Source organism: Amblyraja radiata, chromosome 28 (assembly GCF_010909765.2).
Source record: "Amblyraja radiata isolate CabotCenter1 chromosome 28, sAmbRad1.1.pri, whole genome shotgun sequence".
Lineage (NCBI taxonomy): Eukaryota > Metazoa > Chordata > Chondrichthyes > Rajiformes > Rajidae > Amblyraja > Amblyraja radiata.
The window spans coordinates 29,963,384-29,988,941 of NC_045983.1; the positions used below are offsets into that span (position 1 = coordinate 29,963,384).

A 25,558-nucleotide genomic window follows, 5' to 3' on the forward strand; every position below is an offset into this window, starting at 1 on the left:
CACATTAGTATGAACATGTCTGACAAATCAATAAAATTAGGGTTTATGATGTGTTAAATTCTATACAACCCATTAGAAATACAGTGCCCTCAATAATGTTTGGGACAAAGACCCATCATTTATTTATTTGCCTCTGTACTCCACAATATGAGATTTGTAATAGAGAAAAATCACATGTGGTTAAAGTGCACATTGTCAGATTTTATTAAAGGCCATTTTTATACATTTGTTTCACCATGTAGAAATTACAGCTGTGTTTATACATAGTCCCCCCCATTTCAGGGCACCATAATGTTTAGGACACATGGCTTCACAGGCGTTTGTAGTTGCTCAGGTGTGTTTAAATGCCTCCTTAATGCAGGTATAAGAGAGCTCTCAGCACCTAGTCGTTCCTCCAGTCTTTCCATCATCTTTGGAAACTTTTATTGCTGTTTATCAACACGAGGACCAAAGTTGTGCCAATGAAAGTCAAAGAAGTCAGACTGAGAAACACGAATAAAACAGTTAGAGACATCAGCCAAACCTTAGGCTGACCAAAATCAACTGTTTGGAACATCATTAAGAAGAAAGAGAGCACTGGTGAGCTTACTAATCGTAAAGGAACTGGCAGGCCAAGGAAGACCTCCACAGCTGACAGAAGAATTCTCTCTATAATAGAAAAATCCCCAAACACCTGTCCGACAGATCATAAACACTCTTCAGGAGTCAGGTGTGGATTTGTCAATGACCACTGTCCGCAGAAGACTTCATGAACAGAAATACAGAGGCTACACAGCAAGATGCAAACCACTGGTTAGCCGCAAAAATAGGATAGCCAGGTTAGTTTGCCAAGAAGTACTTAAAAGAGCAACCACAATTCTGGAAAAAGGTCTTGTGGACAGATGAGACAAAGATTAACTTATATTAGAGTGATGGCAAGAGCAAAGTATGGAGGAGACAAAGAACTGCCCAAGATCCAAAGCATACCACCTCATCTGTGAAACACGGTGGTGGGGGTGTTATGGCGTGGGCATGTATGGCTGCTGAAGGTACTGGCTCACTTATCTTCATTGATGATACAACTGCTGATGGTAGTAGCATAATGAATTCTGAAGTTTATAAACATATCCTATCTGCTCAAGTTCAAACAAATGCCTCAAAACTCATTGGCCGGTGGTTCATTCTACAGCAAGACAATGATCCCAAACATGATCCTAAAGCAACAAAGGAGTTTTTCCAAGCTAAAAAATGGTCACTTCACGAGCGGCCAAGTCAATCACCTGATCTGAACCCAATTGGGCATGGCTTTTATATGCTGAAGAGGAAACCGAAGGGGGTTAGCCCCCAAAATAAGCATAAGCTAAAGATGGCTGCAATGCAGGCCTGGCAGAGCATCACCAGAGAAGACACCCAACAACTGGTGATATACATGAATTGCAGACTTCAAGCAGTCATTGCATGCAAAGGATATGCAACAAAATACTAAACATGACTACTTTCATTTCAATTACATTGATGTGTGCCAAACATTATGGTGCCCTGAAATGGGGGGGGGGGGGGACATGTATAAACATTGCTGTAATTTTTACACATTTCCAAAATGTATAAAAATTGCCTTTTTTAAAAAAAAAATCTCACAATGTGCACTTTAACCACATGTGTTTTTTTCTATTACAAATCGCAAATTGTGGAGTAGAGGCAAATAAATAAATGACGGGTCTTTGCCCCAAACATTATGGAGGGCACTGTAGTTTGTTTTCACAGCAGTTCTTATTTCCTGCAACATTTAAAAAACATCTTATTTGTTTATGTATGACTTTTAACAGGAAGAATGGACTCATTGCATTAAGCGATTTTGTGCACTCACTAACATAACACAGTGCACTAATTAGTGCAATTGCATACAATAGTGCTTAACCTACTTTACAAGGATTCACAAAAAGCACATCTTAAATACAAAATGAATATGTATTCTCTTTCTTTTAAATGTTTGTACAGCTACACTGATTTCTCTGAAGGAGGAAAGAAAATAGACAAGGTTGCTTTGGTTTTTGACAAGAGTATTATCTGCATGCTTGACAAGGCAGACAAGAAACTCAGGAAGGAATTTTAATAAAATGTACAAATAACCAGTACATGAAAGTTAGATGAAGTGTTGTGAACAATTATAACTGTCACAAATTCAAGTGTACAAATCTATAGTACTTCACAAAGGTGGCAAGTTTGTGTGCTTTAAGAATCCACATGTTATTTGTCAGCAAAGGGAGCCAGATAGTCACAAATACACTTATCAATAGTTTGAAAATTGGTTGGCGTGTTGCCTCCTTTGGGCAGAGTACTGAAGCCAACTTTCAAGTTCTAAACTACTTCAAGTTACAGCAACCAACTCAACTCAAGACTGGAAAAGAAAATAGAAGGACATATTTAAATGATGCGTTTTATACCCTTCGAGCAAATGAAGTTTCGAACTGCCAAAGGAATCACCCTATTTATGTAATGCAAATCTAGCTTAACCACTGCCAGTAGAGATGCAATCACAGAATAGTTCTTGTTAAGTCGTTAATTGTAGAGTCATAAAACTAATGTGATGGAACAATTCATTAGCTGCCCATCTATTTTACATTTGAATGCAAGACATTCTGAATGGTAAATAGCAGGTGCCATTAACATTAAGTGTGTTAAACAGTTAAGTGTGTTAACACATACAGTAAGTGTGTGCTTCCTTCTTCAAATATTTGAGCTGGGGTTAAAAAAACAAGTACACACAAGCATTCGGACGATTTAAATCAGTTTTCCAAATAATGAAAAAGGTTATGTAATTAAAAGAATTTAGCAACCAAAAATAGTTAGGGCATATTCAAAGTTAAAATAATAGCATATATTTTGTCAAGATCTGATTGTTGTTTGAATTTCAATCTCTTTCAGCCACATTGAGGATAAATAGTTGCAGATGGCCGATTTACTAACTGAATACCTAACTACAAGTATAAGATTTACAAAGTGGTTCTACCGGGTCACATCGGAATAACCTCTCACCAAGTCATCCGTATCATTGCTTAAATTTTAAAAATAGAGGAAGGTAAAAGGGCATTTGGCCAATGTGATAATTCAGTTTTAATTATTTAATACTAGAGGGGAATAATGAACTCCTAAAAACGTTGTCATTACTCCTTTAAAGTTTTGATGGTGCTCTGGGAAACCTGTATGACCAAATTATCTATCTAAGCCGTAATGGATAAAATAAAAATTCATCTATACTGCAATGGGTAAAATCTTGTAACAAATCTATGTCCAAGATAAGACAGCCAAAATAGTAATGCTACTGGTTTTTAATATATAATTACAATCTATAAACTGTGAGAGCACTGAAAATCTGGTGAAAATCTCAACCACATTATTAAACAGAATTTCACTTCTTCAGATACTTTAAACAAGAATCCCTGAATATAATTATTCTCAATGAAGGCATTAAGAAAATAATGTTGCAGAGAACATCAAAAGTATAAAACATAGTTTCTAGTTTTAAAAGAAGGAACAAACTAAATACTCCAGTAACTGGGTATTAGGAATAACACGGTGCTGAAAATGTTCAGCTAGTAAGTAGTACAAGTTGCAAACTCCACGGGTGCTATCTGACTGGCTGCATGTTTGCAGCATTTTCCGTTCATATTTTACTTCAAAAGTACCGATTACAATTTTTGGAACTACAGTATTTTGTAAAAAAAACAGCTCAAGCATTGACATAGAAAGACATTTAAGTTCCAAATTCTCAGCCGATATGTAGTTTACAAATGAACAAACCTTAACACAGAGTTTGCTCGTCTTTAAGAGTTTTAATTCTTTCAGCCAAGAAACATCTGCGGCTGGATTGGTGGCGGAAGCTTGTCGTTCTCTACATTGTCAGAATCAATTGCCACCACTGACTGGCCCTTGGGTTTGATATCAAGTGGGTATTTCTCAATAATATCTTCAACCTCTTTGGTCACACCTTCGCTCCAGTCAATTAAGTCTTTTTCAAGCTGCTTGGCCGTTGAAATTATTCTTTGCTGCCTATCATTCAGCTGTGAAATAAGATTTAAGTTCTTGTACATTTGTTTCATTCCTGCGCACTCTTCAGGGGACCATTCCTCAGAGTCATGCTTCTTAGGTGATGATTGGCCAGACATGTAACGATCAAAATCTTCTTCTGTTAAATTCAAAGACTGAGCATCCAGCTTTTCAATGAAGGCAACTGCACAACACTGCAACCAAGAAGGACATTTCAAAATTATCAGTACTATTGTATAGTTATTTCATCGTCTGTAAAAGCTCATGTTAAAACCCATTAAGTAATACTTAAACAATGTCAATAAATGTAAATACTGAAGTATTCAAACTAATAATTAGTTACAGCCAGATTTCTACCTCAAATGCATTTGACGCACTGGTACATTCACAAACATCGTAAAAGCGTTCATCATAAACTTACTATTCTCAACATTTCTTAACCCATTTTTCTAGCAGATAATGAGGTTTACTCCTACACATAAAGAACTAGTACATGAAACTCAGATGCTATTATTACTGAGAATCAGAGCAGGAACCAAGGATTAGAATGCATATCACATGAACCCTCTCTTTAAAACTGATTTACAACGGAACACGGCTACCAACGGATCAGAAGGTAAGCACAATTTACATTCTGATCCTCAATCATCCATTTAGAATGCAGAGAACTACCAAACTTCATATCTTATTTACACTTCCATTATTATTATTGAACAGTTACATTGGAGAGCTATAGTTTTATATGTACAAACTGCTAAAGATTCATTTTACCCAAGATGCACAGGTCACCAAATAACTGCTCGAATACATAATAACCTTTCATTTTACTTGTACATATTTAAATATAAGCAACTCCGTACAGACATCACCCAGACTACGGGTCTCTGGCACTGCAAGGCAGCAACTCTACCGCTAGGCCACTGTGCCGCCCTAACTTAGCTTTGAATATAGTCCAACATGCTGGCTGCTTTAAAAGCATTTTAAATTTATCACAACACTTACTAAATTAGTGAAGTAATACCCATCTTCACCAGTCATCAGTCGGCTTGGATTGCAGAATCGTGTAATATACTGAATGTTTGACTGTAATCGAGGAGGATTCGCCTTTAACACGATGTAGATTAGTGTGGGTAGGAAGTCATCTGCAGAAGCAGGTTCATTCTTTGTAATCTTTATGGCATTGAAAATCTGTTTGCTGCATTTAGTGATGCAGGTCAACTTTTCACGTGGAACACGCCTCGAATCCATTTCAATTACAGCTGTATGAAAATTCAGAAAATCACATTTACAATATCAAGGTATCATAACTTTACTTTCTACCATTAAAAAAAAAAGCCAACTTAATGTATACACGTTCAAAGATTTGCTGCTGTCAAATCTCACACAATGGCTTGGATTTTGCCATCCTGAGTGAAGCCATGAAGTGCTGACATTAAAGAAAACTTCTAAAAATACAAGATGCTGTAGGTTTAACGTCTGATAACCACTGCTGTCCGGGTATCAACTTTAAGAGAACTCTCGTATCAAGCAGGTGAACCAGCCACATTGAAAACGACATAAAAAGCATTTATATTTTACTTTTTTTTTTTAGAACAGTTTGCAGAGCACTGAAACATAAAATTGCATTTAACATAACTGAAATATGAAAAATAAAAAGCCTAAAATGCATAGAAAGGTGAAATCGTTGTCTAGGAAGAATGACAATTCAAAGATGTATTCCTCCCTCCAATAGCATGGCCTGGACCAATGCTAGGTGCAACACTTAACACAGATAAAGTATAACATACTTCTAGTTATCACATGAATCCACAATATTTAAGCTGATCAGAGATATTCCCTTTGTTTTAACCACCCCTTCCCCATCTTCTCCACAACTTAAAATACACCTGTTTTCCAGTCCTGATGAAGGGTCCCCTTTTTCCTTTTGTTCTGCTTACAGAAGAGGACTCAAATAACTTCCCCAGTTGCAATAGAAACCAGATTCTGATGAAAAGGATGACTTCTAGGAAATTAGTACGAGGAAGTGCAAGATAAATTAATGGGATTGAAAGCCAACAAATCCCTTGGAATTGAAAATTTGCATTCAAGAATAATAAAGGAGGGAGTGTTGATAATAGCAAATGCATTGGTTGTTATCTACCAACATTGTCTAGATTATAGAACAATGCCAAATGTAACTCCACGATTAAAAGAGATTAAAAAAAACAGGAAAACTACAGACCAGCTAGCCAAAATGTACAAGGTAAAGTAGGAAGTTTGAAATTGTAACATGACAGTTAAATAATATATCAACAGGAATAGATAAAGCCTGTGTTTGTTTATGAAGGGAAATTGCGTTTGACAAACCTACAGTGGTTTTGTTTTTGAGGATGTAACTGGTAGAATAGATAAGAGAACATATGGGTTTGGTGTATTTCCTTTTTCAAAAGGTTTTTGATAAAGCTCCTGATAAGAATTTAGTTTGCAAAAATATAAACATATGGAATTGGAGGTGATGTCCTGGACTGGACTTGATTGAAACAACAAACAGTTAAAATAAATGAGACTTTCTTGGGATACCAGGAATTCAGTGTTCATTGTATGGATAGTTTTTAAGGAACGCAACAGGTAACTGTAGATAGATGTTTAGACAAAAATGGCATCAAGGAATACAAGGAGAAATCAGTTATATGGTATTGTGGCTGAAAGATCAACCATGAGCAAGATTGAAATGCCAAACGGTCAATTCATGCCACTATTTTCTATTTGTCAATGTTGGATTCTGATACCAAAAGAAAAAAACAAGAAATGTATATTGGTTTTGATGTAGGTTTAAACTATTTAATTTTGTAAAGCAAGTTCCAATAATCCTGAAAGTATTTTTACAGGCATTAATCACAAATTAAAAAAATCTACAACACTAACCAGTGATTGCTCTGACAACTAATTCGTAAACTTCATGGATTTCCTCATTTACTGGAACACACAGCATTTCAAGTGTCACCCAATGCAATGCCCTGGAGTAAAAAAAGTTGTCAGCTTAGAATTACAGAACCTTACATTTATAAGGTCTAGGAGCAGAATTAGGCATTTGGCCCATCAAGTCTACACCGCCATTCAATCATGGCTGATCTCTTCCTCTCAACCCCATTCTCCTGCTTTCTCTCCATAACCTTTGCCCTACCAAATGTCCATACAAGGATGTCAGAGACTTGAATTCTGAAAATTTCTGGATAATCCTTCACTGAAGTTACTCAGGGCTGCCGACTATACTCCAACTAACTATCTCTTCAAGACCTTGAGAAAGATGAGGAGGAATTATTTAGTCAGAGGGTGGTGAATCTGTGGAATTCATCGCCACAAATTCACTGTGGAGGCCAAGTCAATGGATATTTTTAAGGCGGAGATTGACAGATTCTTGATTAGTAAGGGTGTCAGAGGTTATGGGGAGAAGGAAGGAGAATGGGGTTGATAAGAAAAGTTAGATCAGCCATGACTGAATGGTGGAGTGAACTTGATGGGCCAAATAGCCTAACACTGCTCTTATAACTCCTGCGAATGTTATAGATTGGATCACACTGGAATAAAATAAGAGAATCAGGGTGATGGCCACTGATTTCTTAGCAACAAATGTTCTGCAATATTATGGGCCTGACACAAGGAGAAACTGAAAATATTTATGTTTTTCAGCCACAAAAGTTGAGATTCTGGAGGTTACTTTCAATAAGATATATTACATAGTAACTTGAACAAGACTTAACTTTAAATGTACTATGCGATACAAGCTCAAAATAGCAAAAGGTAATTATCAGACACATCTGTAAGTATTTTAATACAACATTTGATTAATATTTGAAATGGTTTTCAGAGTAGAGATTTGGAGCCAAAATTCCTGATGCATTTATTTAATTTTTAAATGCTCCCCCTCCCAAGAGTTTTATGTCGAGCGTCACTCGAAAAAAAATCCAACTGAAGGAAATATTCTCACCGAATTCGTTTCTGAACGGCAAGATCTTTCTTCTCGTCGTCAGTAGTCTCTGGGCAAAACACAGTTTTGTAGAGTCGTGTCATGATATACTTTTCAATCTGGTCCATGATCTTTTCTATCCCTTCAGGAGAACCTAAAATATCAATTGTTAATTTTATAAGAACATCCAGAGAGCAAAGTCTTTTTTGTTTTAATCATGAGAAAATATGGAGATCACAGAAAGTATTAGAAAGATAAATTATTTAAATGTGAATGTTTTGCATATAAAAATTAAAGCACATGCTGTGATTTTGCTGCAAGTATCGACAAAATAATTGTTGCACACATTTAAAATAATCATTTTGCATTTTTAGGTTGAACATTTAAGAAACAGCGTATCTAAATCCTTCTTTTTAAAAATCAATCATCAACCGACACACTGCGAAGAAATCATCGATAATCATTACCTATTTTGAAATAAGAGCAGATAGTAGAATTAAGGAATAAAATTTCACCTGCCAAAGTGGAAGGATGAAACAGAAATTTAGAGAATCTTAGGCAAAGATATCAGATGCATTTTGATTTTGTTTTTCAAATATTGAAATAATCACACTGTCTCAGGATAAATTAGTTTTTCCTTGTATGCTCTCCACAGGTTTACTACCTGGGATACAAATCCGCAAAGATGCAACATCCCATGCACTCAAAAATAATTATGATTCATAAAGAAAGAGTCAATCTGCCTTAACCAAGCAATCCAAGCTATGGGGGATAGAGATCACTTAACTGCACTCTTGTTCAGCATTGCAATACTTTTCTAGATGTGACCAAATGATACGATCGATGAATAGTTACCCCTTACATTAGAAAACAATGAGACCACATGTGCAGTTACCACATGCAGTTACTCCAGCTGTGTTCATTTAAGAGACTAAGTATCAAAACTGAAATATTCTGGTTTAAAAATTCAACAATTAGCCAGATAAAATCTGTCAGAACTACTTGTTGTTGTAAGGACATAATTAATAAGCAAAATCCAATTTAAAAAAAAAATGACGACAGAATTTTGAAGACCGCGCAGAAACAGACTTGAAAAGTATGAAGGGGACAAGTTGAAAAGGCTGTTAAAAATGAATATTGGTTTTACTAACAGAGTAATACGGTGCAGAAGTAATTAAAACCTAGTCAACTATGTGTTCGATATCTGCCAGAGAGTGAAACAAAAAGGTAGCAAGTCTAGACATTTGGCCTTTCATGTCTGCTCTGGCATTGAAAGAGATACGGCCGACCTTTTAACTCAGTGCCAGTTACCAGCACTAACCCCATATTTCTTGTCTCCTTAAATGTTTGAAGAAAAAATTCCACCTGTCTTGAGCCTCCAGAGACTTCTTGAAGAGGTTTGTATGCAACACTGAACGAAGATGCAGCTGTGAGATCTCTAGCTATCTCACCTTAGATCACTCGGTTAATGGAGATAGGTTTTGTTGGCTTGTGAATCACGACTGCCTTTTCCTGTCCTGTTGAAATAGTGTGTGCTTGTGTATGCATACTCAAGGCGGTAAATTTATTGGATGGGTAACACGAACAATTAGATATAGAATTCCAATGATTCACTATCTTATGGAAGAAGAAATGTCTTTATTCCATCCAGAATGGTCAACCCTTTATTTTGAGATCCCCAATTCAGGATAACCTACTGTGTGAAATATTGGCTCCTCAATTAGCCCAGAGTATGTTTCAACACAGGCAGTGACTACCTGTCACTTTTGACTTCTCTCAATTTCATTAAACAAATCCAGGTTTGGCAGCTCGCATATTACACATGTTTAAGTTATGCGTTTTTGAAAAACCTGCTTGTTCACTTAATAATAAAGCTTGGTTTACACTCTGGCACTCTTGGAATAACACACTCAAATTTGCCGTTGACAGTGTAGCCGTGTATAAGTTTAATTTACTCGTTTTTAAAAGTACGTGCTACTTTTCCAGCATGTAACCACTATGTAAAATGCAAGGTGCCTGTATTTGTAATTGACAGGCCGACTGAAATGTAATCACCCCCAAGCAACAAAAGGTCATAAACTAATAAGCAGTCCATTCTGCTGGTGAAAGGATTGAGTAGAGTCAGAAAAGGTAAAATTACAACCAGAGATATGAAATTTAAAAAGAAAATTGAAACCATGATGGATTGGAACAATATACAATTCTGTCGTTGGGAATAGTCTAAATCAAGTTAGAAATTGTTTTTGAAAAGTTACAATAGACAACAGACAATAGGTGCAGGAGTAGGCCATACGACCCTTCGAGCCAGCACCGCCATTCAATGTGATCATGGCTGATCATCCCCAATTAGTATCCCGTTCCTGCCTTCTCTCCATATCCCCCGACTACACTATTTTTAAGAGCCCTATCTAGCTCTCTCTTGAAAGCATCCAGGGAACCTGCTTCCACTGCCCTCTGAGGCAGAGAATTCCACAGACTCACCACTCTCTGTGAGAAAAAGTGTTTCCTCGTCTCCGTTCTAAATGGCTTACTCCTTATTCTTAAACTGTGGCCCTTGGTTCTGGACTTCCCCAACATCGGGAACATGTTTCCTACCTCTAGCGTGTCCAAACCCTTAAGAATCTTATATGTTTCAATGAGATGCCCTCTCATCCTTCTAAACTCCAGAGTGTACAAGCCCAGCTGCTCCATTCTCTCAGCATATGACAGTCCCGCCATCCCGGGAATTAACCTTGTAAATCTACGCTGCACTCCCTCAATAACAAGAATGTCCTTCCTCAAATTAGGGGACCAAAACTGCACACAATACTCCAGGTGTGGTCTCACTAGGGCTCTGTACAACTGCAGAAGGACCTCTTTGCTCCTATATTCGATTCCTCGTGTTATAAAGGCGAACATGCCATTCGCTTTCTTCACTACCTGCTATACCTGCATGCTTACTTTCATAGACTGATGTACAAGGACCCCCAGATCCCGTTGTACTTCCCCTTTTCCCAACTTGACGCCATTTAGATAGTAATCTGCCTTCCTGTATTTGCTACCAAAGTGGATAACCTCACATTTATCCGCATTAAACTTAATCTGCCATGCATCTACAAGTTAATCTTATGTGAGTTACTTCATTAAAAAAATGCCGTCCTAAGCAAGGTACCTTTAAAACTGGAGTGTGACTGCAATCGGTCGACCATGTTTTGATAGAAGTCCTGGACACACTCCGACTGCTCCTCAATATTCAATTCCTGAGAAAAGTTGTAATGCATCAAATTCAGTTCAAGACCAGCAGCAAGTGTAGATTTGATTTATTTTGTTGTTGCAAAAAGCCCTGACAATAGGATTTTTTTTGATTTTTTTTAATTGCATTTCCGTAGTGTTTTATCTGTGGTAAAACATCCTAAACATCCATTGCAGAGGCAATGATACAATCAAAATGTCGGAGGAAAACTTGGGATAATAGCCAAAAGGCATAGACACGGTTCTGAGATATTTTACAGGGAATGGAAACATTTCCAAGACATTGGGAGCCAGTTAGTGTGAAATCAGGGTGACTGAAAGTGGAGCGAAGCGAAGGAGACAAAAGCCTGAGTGTGAATGGTTTTTGCCAATATGCAAGACTGTTTATGAAGCAGGGTGGCACAGTGTTGTTGTGGTAGAGTTGATGCCTTACAGCGTCAGAGACCCGGGTTTGATTCTGATCTCGGGTGTTTCTGCACGGAGTTTGTACATTCTCCCTATGAACATTTCCTCCCACACTCCAAAGACGTACAGGTTTGTTAGTTAATTGGTTTTGGTAAAAATAGTGTTAGTGTACGGGGTGATCACTGGTCAATATAAAGGGCATGGGGACTATTATTTTTTTTCTTCTTAATTTAGTCACTATTTTGCCAGTCAATTGAGTAAATGGCCTGCGCTAAATGTTAGGCAGCTCACGTTTCAAAAGTGTGTATTTGTTAACTAGTGCAACTAGTCCTGCACCTCCTCGTAGTTTGAACCCGAGTCAGGAATTCACACAATATCCTGATATCTTAATCCTTTGGCTCTATCACAAATTTACTAACCGAGACATGGTAGCCACTGCTGACATCATCGTGAGAACAAAATCCTGCCCAAAAGGACATTGTAGCTGAGATTCACTAAAATGAAACTAAACTTGAAAGACTTTCATTATGAGCAGAGACTACACAGCTCTTTTCATTACTGCAGAGTTAACTACAGACAGATTTTGATCAAGTAATTTGGCTGGCAAATTAGAAACAAGACCTGATAAGACCTTCAAAAAATTAAGGAGTAGCAGAAATGTACTTTATGCAGAGTCTATAGAAGACATAACTCGCAACATTTAGAACAGAAAGCAGGACAAACCTCTTCACGTAGGTCTACAAGACCTTACTGGAGTATGATAGTCATTTCCAGCGATAATAGTTAAGATGGAAAATATGCCAATGTTTAACTCAAAGGGAAACTTAATAGAACATTTGCTTTGTAAATATTACCAGACATAAATATGATGGGTCAATTTTAATTAAAAACTATGAATATTTCAAGTGTCAGGTTTATCTTTAGGTCTCAATGCATTAAGTGCAACTTTCAAATGTATAGAGATTTTTTTAATCTCTCGTCCTCAGTTGAACATAACTGCAACAAACTTCTTTCAAATCTTACCTTTTTATGCTGCATAGCTTCAATAAATCCCCTACATTGTTTCAGTATATCTTGCCCAGGCCTGCGGAAGACCTTGAGGAAGTCAATAAATTCCTTGGTAGCTCGTTCTGTCTCAAGGCTGGCCTGCCTATTTATGGAGGGACTTGAGGCTTTGACTTCCTGGCTGTCTGCTATTTTGATACAATTGTAGAAATAAAAAAGTTAGCATTCAAAGAGCTTCATCACAACTGCTTGATCACATAGCATTTGGTTTGAGAAGGCGCAATGAAATCATGAAAAGTACTTCATTGCATCAATTTCGAAGGCACCAGAAGTCGTAATTTTTTTTGCTTGCCTTCATGTTGGCACCAAAATCACAGCAACAGCACATGCAGAGGTCATATGTAGCAAAATCCTTAAAACAAGAGCCTATTTATTGTGATCCATCTCTTCATACATGTAAAATAGCATACAGTGGAATGACCCTTTAATGATTATATTCATCCTCTAGTATCACCAACTGCAATTTCTATTCTATTTTGCAAATGAAAATACAATGCAATACTAATAAACAAAATCACCGCAACTATAATTAAAAAGTAACATGCCAAATATTCTATGTCGGCAATCATATCTATAAGCTGTATTTTACTGAAACATTCCATACTACATATTTATCATTAAATTTGATAATTCAAAGTCAGAGCAACGTTCTATTAACTGGCCTAAACTATAACAAGCTTACTACAAGAGATAATTACTACTGAAACTAATTTCAAGGAGCTCAGAACTGTTACTAATTTACATATTTCAGAAACTGAATAAAATTGCCAGTGATTTAGCTGAAAGGAACAACTCAACATATTAAGATAGATTTTAAAGTGGTGACAGATTTTAATTCTCAGCCGATATAAATGGTAACAGGATAAAGGTAATCACTGTTGATTATTATGATAAATTGAAAAGATAGGGAACCAAACTATAATTTTAACATTCTCATTAATAATACTCCAACTAAAAATAAAGTTTTATATTGCTTATAGGACCAAACAAATAGGATACTGCAGATGGTTTCATTAGGAATCAGTGGCATGCATCTGTTTGAACTGCAATAACTCATAGATATGCTCACAAGAGGTGGATGTCAAAGATTTATTGACATTCAGGAAACAGAATCAGTCGGTTGTCTCTGCCTCTGGTGTCCCCAAGGAGTCTAGCTGAATCACAAACTCAGATTCAAACTCGGGTCAAACCAGACCAGGATCTGATAACCAGTTGGTTTCAATATGAATTAAGGAGCAAAGAATTAGGAGACAGAAAGTAAAATTACATGATTTTGAAACTAACAAAACATACATTTATGTTTTTAAGCTGTGAATTTTTGATAACACCAGGGCTTTTTTTAAAATTAACTTATAAAAACTAAGTTTCAGCTTTAATAGCCTGCAAAGTTCCACAGTAGATTTGCTGTCAGCAAAAGGGCCATCTCACTATGTTGCTAGTAAACCAACACTGACCACGCAGCTGGATTCCAGTATATTAAGGATTATCCAGATCAGGTCATGGGGCGAGGATTCATGGTGAGGTCAGGACAGAATGAGGACAGTTTTCTGGGTGGAAGGATTACGCCAGAAATTATTTCAACATATAGTGAGATTCAGCTGCTATTATCATATATTTTCCTACACAAGGTTTCTTCTGCTTATTCACATATTTCATGGTTCTTTGTTTATATTCTTGAAGGAAAATGAAACTAACTGGTCTTCCCACCACAAGAATCATAGGGGGTACTAAAATCCTGAAGTTTAAGTCAGGTTAATATTCATCAATGTGAAAAACAAGATAATAGAAAATATGTTTGTTTTATGCAATGTGCTGAAGATTTGGAACTATTTTGGAGACTCATAAGTATATAAAAAACATTCACAGATATTGTGTTAAGAAAAAAAGTGATATAATTAGATAATGTAGGCACAACCACACGTGTATAAAAATCATCCTAACCTGATGAAGATACTATTTGTTCCATGGTGAATAAGAACATGTTTTAGAGGGTATTACAACTGTTTGGTATTTATTCACTTTTTGGAATCTGGACTTTAGGAAAAGGCCGGTAATTATTGCCCATCCCAAAATGCCCTCTTTTTCAGAGCCAACCTTTTGAAATACCGGGATTGTTCTTCTGAAGATATTTCAACCACATGGTTGGTTATAGGGTCCTAAGATTTAGATTCAGCCATGATGAAGAATATATTTCCAAGTCAGGGCAGCATTCAGCAACTGGCTGAAAAGGTGTCAGGAGGCGAGTCACTCACTACAGAATACCCAGCCTCCGAAACGGCCATGAGGAATTCCTACAGAGGTCTTCTGAGGCTGGGATGACTGACCTATGGGACAGGATGTACAGGATGTGATTCCAACAATTGGACTGTTTTCGTAACAGTGCCCATTAAATTCACCAATACCAAAGTATATGCTGAGGGCAGTTGCATTTACTTCACCTTCGACCTATGTTGAACCAAGGGTCTGATGAGCTCTGAGGTGATAGGTCCTGTCAAATTGGACTCGTATCGTTAAGTGCCATTTGACAGCACTGGTTTATTAACTAATGCTGGAGGTTGCAGAGAGACCTGATACAAGTATATAAAATTATGAGAGACATGGTTAGGGTAGAGTCAAAATATTTATCCGAGGATAGAAAAATAAACACCAGAGGGCATAGCATTAAGGTGAGGAGATGTGCATGGTAAATTTTGTTTTTACACAGAGGGTGGCGAGTGCCTGGTGGTGGTTGAAGTAGATACATTAGTGACATTTAAAACACTTGGAGAGGCATATAGATATGCAAGGAATGGAGGTATGTGGTTTAAGTCCCGACGTCGGAGATTCGATCATCCCGACGAGAGGGCCTGTACAATCGAGCCGTCCGTAGTGGCGACTGCGGAGGGTCAAGGCCCCAAACATGGGTGACAAAAAGGAGGAAGAGTGACTGGACTTGATTGCCTTCCATCACAGTGATCACTGCGGTGGATGTTTATGTTAAGTTCTATCGTTCTTTTTAATTGCGTTGTATTCTTTTAATTGTGTGGCTGCATGGTAACGCAAATATCACTGTACCTTAATTGGTACATGTGACAATAAATGTGAATCTGAATCTGAAGTGATGGCATTGGCATCATGTTCAGCACAGACATTGTGGACCAAAGGGGTTGTTCTTGTGCTGTTCTATGACTCCAACCTCTTTTACAGAATTATAACTCAAAAACATAGTTCTGAATGTTCTGTAACAATTTTGAGCTCAATGATGAACAGATTGGTACCCACCTTGCCATTTGGCAGCAAACACTGTAGTAAAATAAGGGTAAGTAATTACCAAATAAACACAGAGCACATTAAAAACTGACATATTCCCCAAATACACATATGAAACAAATACAAAATGATTATGGTTTTCCACCATAATTACAGCAGCAAGTAACCAATATTATAAATCAGATCTAGTTTTTGTAAGCGTCAAAATGCATTTTCATACATTTATCATTTCACACAGCTCACAAATGCAATAAGGCCTAAACATACCACTTGCATCAATGATATTTTCCTATGCCTAAAACATCTTTCAGCTGTTCTGAATGACATAAAGGGATGGCTTACTTCTTGTGGGACTGAGAGAGGCCTGGCACTGCTTTCACCTGGGCCAGGTTCAAATCAGAGGGCAAAATACTGCCTCAAACAAGAAACCACAAGTATATTTTACTTTCGAAAATGTACACCACTTATCTTTAACCCCCAACTACAGATATATGGATTTCCCCCTTCCACTCTGATGCAAGCAATACCAGATACAGTGAATTGTAATCACTTTACTCCCTTCTAACTTTATGATAAAAAGGTCAGTTTATTCATGTCTGCAACACTTGCAAGTTATTTATTTAATCCCAATTATTGCTGCCTCCTCTTCTCCCCAATCACCCCACCTGCACAAGCAGAAACGTCAATAGTACCTTATGGTTAACACTGACGTTTCGGTCCACATGACCAGTTTGGTAGTGGGGAGAGCAACCAGTTTAGACAGGTTGCTGTTAAGAATAAACACATAAGTATGTCACATTGCTCCAATGAACTGGTCAAGTAACAAACTGATAAATGCATCTGAGCTAGTATTAATTTTACCTGCATTTTCTGCAAATCAATATTTAATCCAAAAATCTGAATTGTCCTCTAATAAGCCAATTTTATAATTGTTGAAAGGTTGAATCCAATTGCAAATATTACCTTTTTGTTATTTTTAGGAACAAAAGCTAATGGCACATAAGCGTTACAGTATACAAGCACCTACGTACTTTTATGATATGGATTATATATTTTAAAGTCAAAATATACTGAAACAGTATAGTAACCTTAGCATCATTTTCAGAAGGAACTTTGATTCAGCTAGTTAGATAATATATACATATTTTATATCAAACATCTTTCAAAATAAGTATAGCAGAGGTTAATTTTTTTTAATGGCCACAGTTGTAAATGTTTTTTTTTAATTGAAAAAAAATCACTGGTAGTAATTTGCTTGGTAATTTGCTCCATGGATACAATTCATGGAAGAAATTATTGATTTTTAAAATATAAGCAGATCCTTTACTATCCCAATTCCCTACCTTGTGAAAATCAACGCTGAAATATCAGTGGATAAATCTGACATTACTGAATACATATTAATGGCCTTACAGTCTGGCACCAAGTGGCAGAATTTCAAAAAACAAGCTCCCGAGGAAGGTCGGGAGAAATTTCTTCAAAAGATACTTGGAGCGTGAACCCATTTCATCCTCTAACAGCAATCATCAAGGATTCAGAAAATTGAGGTTGCTACACAGGTACAGACTTTTACTGGGTGTGCAGCAGAAAATCATTAACAAGTCATATTGCATGTTTTGCTCAAGTCTCAGCATTCAGATGCATAAAAAAGGTATAATGCAAGAAATATTTTAGTTTCAGCTTTTTAAAAGTTTGGTTTCAATTTTTAATATTGTTTATGTAACAATATAAAAAATTAAAACCAAACTTTTAAAAAGTTGAAACTAAAATATTAGTTTTTAAAAGTTTGGTTTTAATTTTTTATATTGTTACATAAACAATATTAAAAATTGAAACCAAACTTTTAAAAAGCTGAAATTATTTTTCACATAGCAGAATTTTAAGAAATGTCATTCCCTGATTAAAAAACTTGCATGCTATTTATTGAATTACAGCGTTTGATTTTAATGATTAAAAACAAATTGAATGATCAACAACTATGGGCAGTAAAAGTAACCCCCAGTTACCCAGGTTTGGGTAACGTATAATACCAGCCAGTTCCGGCAGACAGCTTGGAGGCTGTGCTGCATTACCTTCTGTAGGAGAAGCCAGCTCCCAAGGTGGAGTAAACATCTCCTTCAAATCCCTAAAAATGTTATCCGCATTGCATTCCCTCCCACCTATTCCTTGTTTAAGAGCTTTGTCTTGATTCACTAAACACAGAAGGAAAACAAAAGACAGCAAGAGCAAGGAGAAAAACAGCATGAATGGAGAGAAACAAACTGAATGTATCATTATTTGGACCAGTCGAGAAACAGTACAGATAAAGACAATTGGATACGGTCAATCAATAACAAGTTGAGTCAAATGAGAGGAAAACACTGAAGTGTATGAAATGGAGCAATATTGTTTCCTCTGTTTATGCTGCAGTTGATTATAGCTTTAGAAATATGCAGCATGTATACAAGATTTAAGGAAAGGGCAATATTGCAGTTTGGAGACAGATACGTGGGTCCAAATACAAATAACAATTCCTGAATTATGGAGGCTAAAAGATTTCTGAACTGCTCCAAAGCCCACTGTGCTCCTAGATGCGAGTGGGTTTCCATATCACTTCCAACAGCACAGTGCTGATAGGCTAGAAGCTCTGAGGAGTTTTCTAACTTACATTTTTTTTTTTTAAATTTGATTAAAAGAACTAAGAATCCAAAAAGAAAAAACACAGAGTATGATAAAAAGTAAATATTCACAGATTTCTAGGTACTTCATTCTCCGGGCAAGAGATTCGGTACATTTACCTGATCTATTCCTCTCATGATTTTGTATACCTCTATAAGATCATCCTCCTGTGCTCCAAGAAATAAAGTCCTTGCCTGCCCAACCTCCCTATTTCACCGCACCCCCCCACCCACCTCTGATCCCACCTCTCTTCCAGCTTTCTCCCCCCCCCCACCCCACTCTGTCCGAAGGAGGGTCCCAACCCAAAACTTTATCCATGTTTTCCAGAGATGATGCCTGATCCAGTTACCCCGGCACTCTGTGTCTTTTTAAGTAAACCAGCATTTGCAGTTCCTTGTGTCTACATCGAGAGATGAAATGTCATCAACCTGAGAATGAATGTTCCTCTTAATTGCTAATTTTTTCTAACATTTTCATTTCGTAATTACATTCAAAGTGGTTGATCGCAGCAAGTCTAAATTGCAGAAACATATAATCTGGCCCAATTGCTCGATGATTTTATATATTTTTTCACAGGAATCTCCTTTTCTCAGAGTTCTATTTTATTACCATGTTGTTTTACAGAACCAGTTCAGTAGAGGCTTTGTTCAAAAATAAGATCTTATAAATCAGTTGGATTCGCACTGAAACAAAAGTGAATGGTTTTCCCTTCCTTATGGAGCCACAAGATCAACCCATAGAAAATAGAATATCACAATTACACAACTGTGATTTTAATATTAGCATCAATTTCTTTATAGCAGAAATTAAATTCTGAAATAGTTTGTAAATTCAAGACCGAAATGCTGAACCATTACTTCTCTTTGCAAAATAAAGGATTAAAACATTTATTCAGCTAAGTAGTATTCACCTTTTTTTGGTGCAGCCCTGGATGAGGGGCTGAAGAACTTTTTGACAGTCTGGACTTTCCTTTTAGTCTCATTTGTTTTTTTCTCCTCAAACTTAGAGAAAGTTAGCGACGGAGCCCCCTGACTGCTAGCGTATGCAGCTTCTTCCTCCCGCTGTAAACTGTGGATGAAACCATAGGGGATTATTCTATTCAACACAGACAGACAAAATAATCAGTAAGGACAGAATAAAACCCATTGTTTGGGTAAAATAAGGGAGATTTCAGTTGCTCTGCAACTTTTAGTTTAGTTTTCTTCCTGCACCAGACATTGTTGCACTTGTGAAAGCAATCAAAAAGATCCATTTCACATTTGATTAAACAAAGCTTTGTTCAGTCATTTTATAAATTATATAAGGCAGAATTGTCTGTATGTGCATTCACTGATACTCCCAACAAAGTGAAAAAGGGGGAAGATATTCACCGTACTGAATAACGGAGAGAAAGGTAGAGAAGATGAAACTGATGATCGTTTATTTTTTTATTGTCTGCCCAATCTAAATGAGTGGCCCGAGGGATAAAGTAAGAAAATTCTCAAAAGGCGGTCCCCAAAGGAATAAAGAAGTCGGCCACGGTTTCAAAGGTTATACTACCACATCATGGATGGAATTGCACAGATAATTAAAAGTATGCCCAGGGATAAGCCACATAAGAGGAAAATGTATCATCCCCAAAAACATCTCTAATAAGGCCAAGATGCCAACTATATCACAAAAGAGGGGAAACTATAGGTTGTTATTGCCTGACCTGTTGGTGGTAAGATTTGAGAGTCTATTATCAAGGATGAGGTTTCCGAGTACTTAGAAGCACATGCTAAAAAAGGCCGAAGTCAGCATGATTTTGTGATGGGGAGATCTCACGTAACAAATCTATTGGAATTCGTTGAGGAAGTAGCAGGATAGAGAAAGGAGAGTCAATGGATGTTGTTTTCTTGAATATTCAGATGGCCTTTGATAAAGTGGCACATGCGAGGCTGCTAAACAAGATGAAAGCTCACCGTATTAGAGGGATGATACTAGCACGGAGAGAAGGTTGGCTGAATGGCAGAGGGCAAAGATTTGGAATAAAGAGAGCATTTTCGGATTGGCTGCCAGTGACTAGTGATGGTCCGCAGGAGTCGTGTTGGGTCCACCACTCTTCACGTTGCTTGGTTAAAAAAGATCTGTATATATATTATCAGTCTGCAAACATGCATTCCAAGCACAAAATGATCAAATCTGAGTATATTTACCGAGACGTGGCTGATGGACATCATCCCGGATTCCTGTGTGGATCTCCCCGGCTTCACTACGGTACGAGCAGATAGAGACCCGAAGGCGAGTGGGAAGATCAAAGGTGGGGGACTTGCTCTGCTTGTGAACAATAGATGGTGTAATCCAGGTCACATAACTGAAAGATAAGATCTGTTGTCGGGATATTGAGCTCCTGGCGGTTGGACTGAGACCTTATTATGTACCGAGGGAGTTCTCCCACATCGTCGCCATTATTGTTTACATTCCTCCTCGAGCGGAGCCTGTAGTCGCATGTGACGTCATCCAAGAGACTGTCGCGAGATTACAGACCCGACACCCGGACGTACTCATTGCCTTATCAGGGGACTTCAATCATGTGAACATCAACCCCCACTTGTCAGGCTTCTCACAGTATGTTGACTGTCCCACAAGGCACAATAAGACACTGGACTTGTGCTATGTCAATGTCAAGGAAGCCTATAGTGTCTTAGCCTGGCAAATCCGATCACAACCTGGTTTATCTAAGGCCTTCTTACAAACCCTGTGTACTGAGACAGCCTACAACCACCCGGTCTTTCAGAAAGTGGACACCAGAGGCCAGTGAATCACTGAGGGACTGCTTTCAATGCACAGACTGGGACATACTGATGGAGCCACAGGAATTAAACAGTGTTATGGACATCGACAGGATGGCTGGATGCATAACGGACTACATCAACTTCTGTAGGGATGTTGTTGTGCCAGTAAGAACTGTTTGTTGCTTTCCCAATAACAAACCTTGGATTACAAGCAACATCAAGAGCCTCCTAAACGAGAAAAAGGAGGCTTTCAAGGTTGGTGATCGGGAAAAAATCAAGAGGGTACAGCACCACTTGAAAAGGAGTATGAAGCAGGCAAAAGGGGACTATAAAAGGAAGCTGGAGAAGAAACTGCAGTACAACAACATCAAAGAGGTGTGGAGAGAAATGAAGACCATCACTGGCTTCAAGGAGAAGAGAAGCCAGCCGTCAGGAGACGTGGACAAGGCCAATGAGTTTAACCTGTTCTATAACAGGTTTGATCCCCCACCATCACCTCCACGAGGCAGCCCCCCCAACACCACAGCTGCAGCACCTCCTATGCCGGCATCTCCTCAACTGTTCTTCACGGCGGACGAGGTGAGAGCTGAGCTGAGGAGATTGCGCCCTGGTAAAGCAGCTGGCCCTGATGGTGTATGTCCCAGGCTACTAAAAGACTGTGCGGCTCAGCTGGCGGAGCCGCTCCAGACCATTTTCAACCTGAGCCTCCAGTCAGGGAGGGTATCAGGTCTGTGGAAAACATCATGTCTCGTGCCGGTTCCCAAAGCAGGGCGGCCGACCGAGATCAACGACTACAGACCGGTGGCCCTTACATCCCATATCATGAAAACAATGGAGCGACTACTCATTCGTCTCCTGAGACCACAAGTCCAGCACGCACTCAACCCACTACAGTTTGCATACCAGGAGAACATTGGGGTGGATGACGCAGTCCTCTACATGCTGCACCGGATCTACTCCTTTTTGGACAAACCCGGTGGCTATGTGAGGATTATGTTCTTCGACTTCTCAAGTGCGTTCAACACCATCCAACCCCTGATTCTGAATGACAAGCTTAAGAAGATGGGGGTGGATTCCACATTTATCTCCTGGATATACGACTACCTGACGGGTCGACCACAGTTTGTCAAGCTGAGGGACAGTGTCTCTGGCACAGTGGTGTGCAATGTTGGAGCCCCACAGGGAACGGTTCTGGCCCCGTTCCTCTTCACCCTGTATACAGCAGACTTTAACTATAAGTCTGACACATGCCACGTACAGAAATATTCAGATGATACAGCGATTGTGGCATGTGTAAGGAACGGGCAGGAGGAGGAATACAGGAACTTGACCAGTTCCTTTTGTGCCTGGAGTGAAGAGAACTGTCTCATTCTGAACACAACTAAGACTAAAGAGATGGTGGTTAACTTTGGCAGGTCCAAGCTCCCCCTTCAGCCGGTCAACGCTGCAGGGGCTGATATTGAGGTGGTGCAGACATATAAATACCTTGGAGTGCACCTTGATAACAAACTGGACTGGTCTGTCAACTCTGACTCCCTCTACAAAAAAGGCCAGAGCACTCTTTTTCCTCAGAAGGCTCAAATCCTTCAATGTGTGTAATGATATGCTGCACATGTTTTTACAACACTGTGGTTGCAAGTGTTATTTTCTACGCTGTTGTCTGCTGGGGCAACAGCATTAGTGCAAAAAACAACAAGAAGCTGGTCAAACGAGCTAGCTCAGTGCTGGAGGGGAGAGTAGACTCTGGGACGGATGTGCTTGAGAGGCGTATGAGGCACAAGGTGCAGGTCATCCTGAAAAACCCCGGGCATCCCCTCCATGTAATTCTGGAGAGTCAAAAGAGCACTCGGAACAACAACCGGCTCCTCTCCCTGCCCTGTAGAACGGAGCGGTTCAGGAGATCCTTCACCCCTGCAGCCATTAGATTTTATAATTCGGACCGCTAGGCTGTAGGGGGATGCATTTTGCAATTTTTAATTGTTAATTATTGGTCTTTTTAAATATTTATTGCTCTCAGGTAGTGTCCACATTGTATACTATGTATTTTCTGTCTGCGTTCGTTTTGAATCTGTGGGTTTGTTGGTTGGGGACTTCTGGACATCTGAATTTCCCTGAGGGGATCAATAAAATATTTATTATTATTATTATTATTATTATTATTATATTACCGTTCTGCAAGCTCCCAATCTTCTTGAATTTGTCGCTGTCTCGCTTTACTGTACTCTTCTCTCCAGCACTTGGAACAGAATCCTTGCCAGGCAGGATTTCCATAGTAACCACAACCTTTCTTACATAGTAGCTCTGATTGGTCCACATGGATTCCTCTACGCTCCGATTTCAAACTCATTTTTCTATTGGGAGACAAACAAGATTTTGGTAAAGTTAAATTGTGGCTTAAATCTTGAAAGGAAAATTATCCAGTCATGCATAAAATAGCAACAGAAATCCGGTTTAAAAAAAAAAAATTTATGCAAACTTCCTCTCTATTAAATTAATATTGTGAATCGTTTGACTGCAAAATAATTTTAATGTGGTAAGTGATAAACTTGGTTTAATTTGTTCAGAGAAAATTAGTGAAAGGTTCAAATAGTCCCCCCTCACCTCTGCTGTAGTAAGCTAGCAACAGAATATTCATCGAGTATGCACTGCTGGCTCTCACTCTTAAGGTTGATATCTGGGTCATCGCTAACATAGATTATCAAACTGATCTACTGGACAAATTTAATTTTAGATCTTTCAATAACCACTGTATACCAGATACAACTGTAATGGTGGAGATGTCAAATTAATTTGGGTTAATTCATGACACTCCTCGCACAAATTGTTCAAACTATTCCCAGCATCTGAAAAGCAATTCTATTTATTTATATTGATGTAGATATTACAGTGTAAATAGCCTTCAATGATAACTGGTGATGGTGAAGGTTATTTGGCCCATCTTAATTCACCAATCAATGGAGATTTATCATGGCTTCCACCTCCCACCCACTGCTATTATTCAGGATGAAAAAACAAGAGGAGGTAAAGCAAAATGGAAAAACATTCATGATGTAGCTCAGGTCTGGGACAAGATCTGATGCATACAAGATAAATACTTCCCAGGCCACATTGACAATAGGCAATAGACAATAAGCCATTCGGCCCCTCGAGCCAGCACCGCCATTCAATGTGATCATGGCTGATCATTCACAATCAGTACCCCGTTCCTGCCTTCTCCCCATATCCCTTGACTCCGCTATCTGAAATGAAAAAGGTTATTTATTCTAACACGTCTCCTTTTGATTTGGAATATTCCAAAATATTCAAATGCATTCCCACCCACTGTTAATATGTAAATAAAACTAAATGTGACACAAAATGCTTAATGCTCTCATGATAGTCTTGAGCATAAGTGTAAAAGTTCAAATTAGCTCTTCAAAGCTGTGGGCAAACTCAGATGCTAACGGTAACGTACAATTACACGCAAAAAGATGATTAAAGAAACATGCCCAGAATCCCTCACCCGATCTATGTTAAAAAAAAAAGAGAAGCTCATATATTCTTTTAAATTGATCAAGCAGTAATGGCTTGTGTGATCTTTGGTTTCCTATCCAATTTTTCTGCCCAGATTGCGAACTGTGGTTACAAAGCAGGACTCTCACCATGAGGGGATTGTAGCGTCAAGTCATGCTCCTGAGAAAAGTATAATCATTTGAATTTATGGTACCCTATTTAGTACTAACGGAACAGTTGCTTGTCAGAGATGCCACCTTTCAAGTGGAACATTAAATTGAATCTTTACCCGTAATCTTGGGCAGATTTAAAGATAACATGAATCAAAAATAACCCAGTTATTCCCATGGTTCTGTCTGATGTTCATCCATTAATCAACATAATTTAAACAGATTGTCTCTTCATTTTCAGATTCATGTGGAGGCTATTTACAAAATGACAGCTAAACGTCCTACATTGACTGCATTCAATTTTTTTAAAGTGCAATGGCCACAATGGTCACAATGGTAGATCAGGATTACACCTTCAGTTTATGAGAGGTCCAGAGTGTGATAACAGCAGGGAAGGAGCTGTTCCAAATCTGGTGGTGTGTGCTTTCAAGCTTTTGTATCTTCTGCCTGACAGGAAATGGGTGAAGAGACAACTAAATGAAATATAAGTAATGTCAATACCAAAGAAAAGTCAAAGCAGAAAATACAGTTTAGTTTATTGTCACATTTACCGAGGTACA

At 38.2% G+C, this 25,558-nt stretch overlaps 1 protein-coding gene across 6 annotated transcripts in view; it reads right to left on the bottom strand.

Moving 5' to 3' along the window:
• Nucleotides 1-25,558, bottom strand: part of rabgef1 (RAB guanine nucleotide exchange factor 1) — a 31,232-nt gene that overhangs the window by 1,671 nt on the left and 4,003 nt on the right. For 2 of the 6 annotated variants that reach the window (XM_033046189.1, XM_033046191.1), the window contains exons 2-10: nucleotides 23,505-23,687; nucleotides 19,491-19,648; nucleotides 15,935-15,955; nucleotides 12,632-12,801; nucleotides 11,124-11,211; nucleotides 7,994-8,126; nucleotides 6,931-7,022; nucleotides 5,029-5,285; nucleotides 1,683-4,220 (exon numbers count right to left, since the gene is read on the bottom strand). In XM_033046189.1, coding sequence (XP_032902080.1) covers nucleotides 3,822-4,220; nucleotides 5,029-5,285; nucleotides 6,931-7,022; nucleotides 7,994-8,126; nucleotides 11,124-11,211; nucleotides 12,632-12,801; nucleotides 15,935-15,955; nucleotides 19,491-19,648; nucleotides 23,505-23,683 — 1,497 coding nt within the window. In that variant the 5' untranslated portion in view covers nucleotides 23,684-23,687 and the 3' untranslated portion in view covers nucleotides 1,683-3,821. Of the gene's footprint in view, nucleotides 1-1,682; nucleotides 4,221-5,028; nucleotides 5,286-6,930; nucleotides 7,023-7,993; nucleotides 8,127-11,123; nucleotides 11,212-12,631; nucleotides 12,802-15,934; nucleotides 15,956-19,490; nucleotides 19,649-23,504; nucleotides 23,688-25,351; nucleotides 25,370-25,558 lie in introns of those variants that run through there. The other 4 variants (XM_033046192.1, XM_033046190.1, XM_033046194.1 and 1 more) reach the window with 4 other exon arrangements.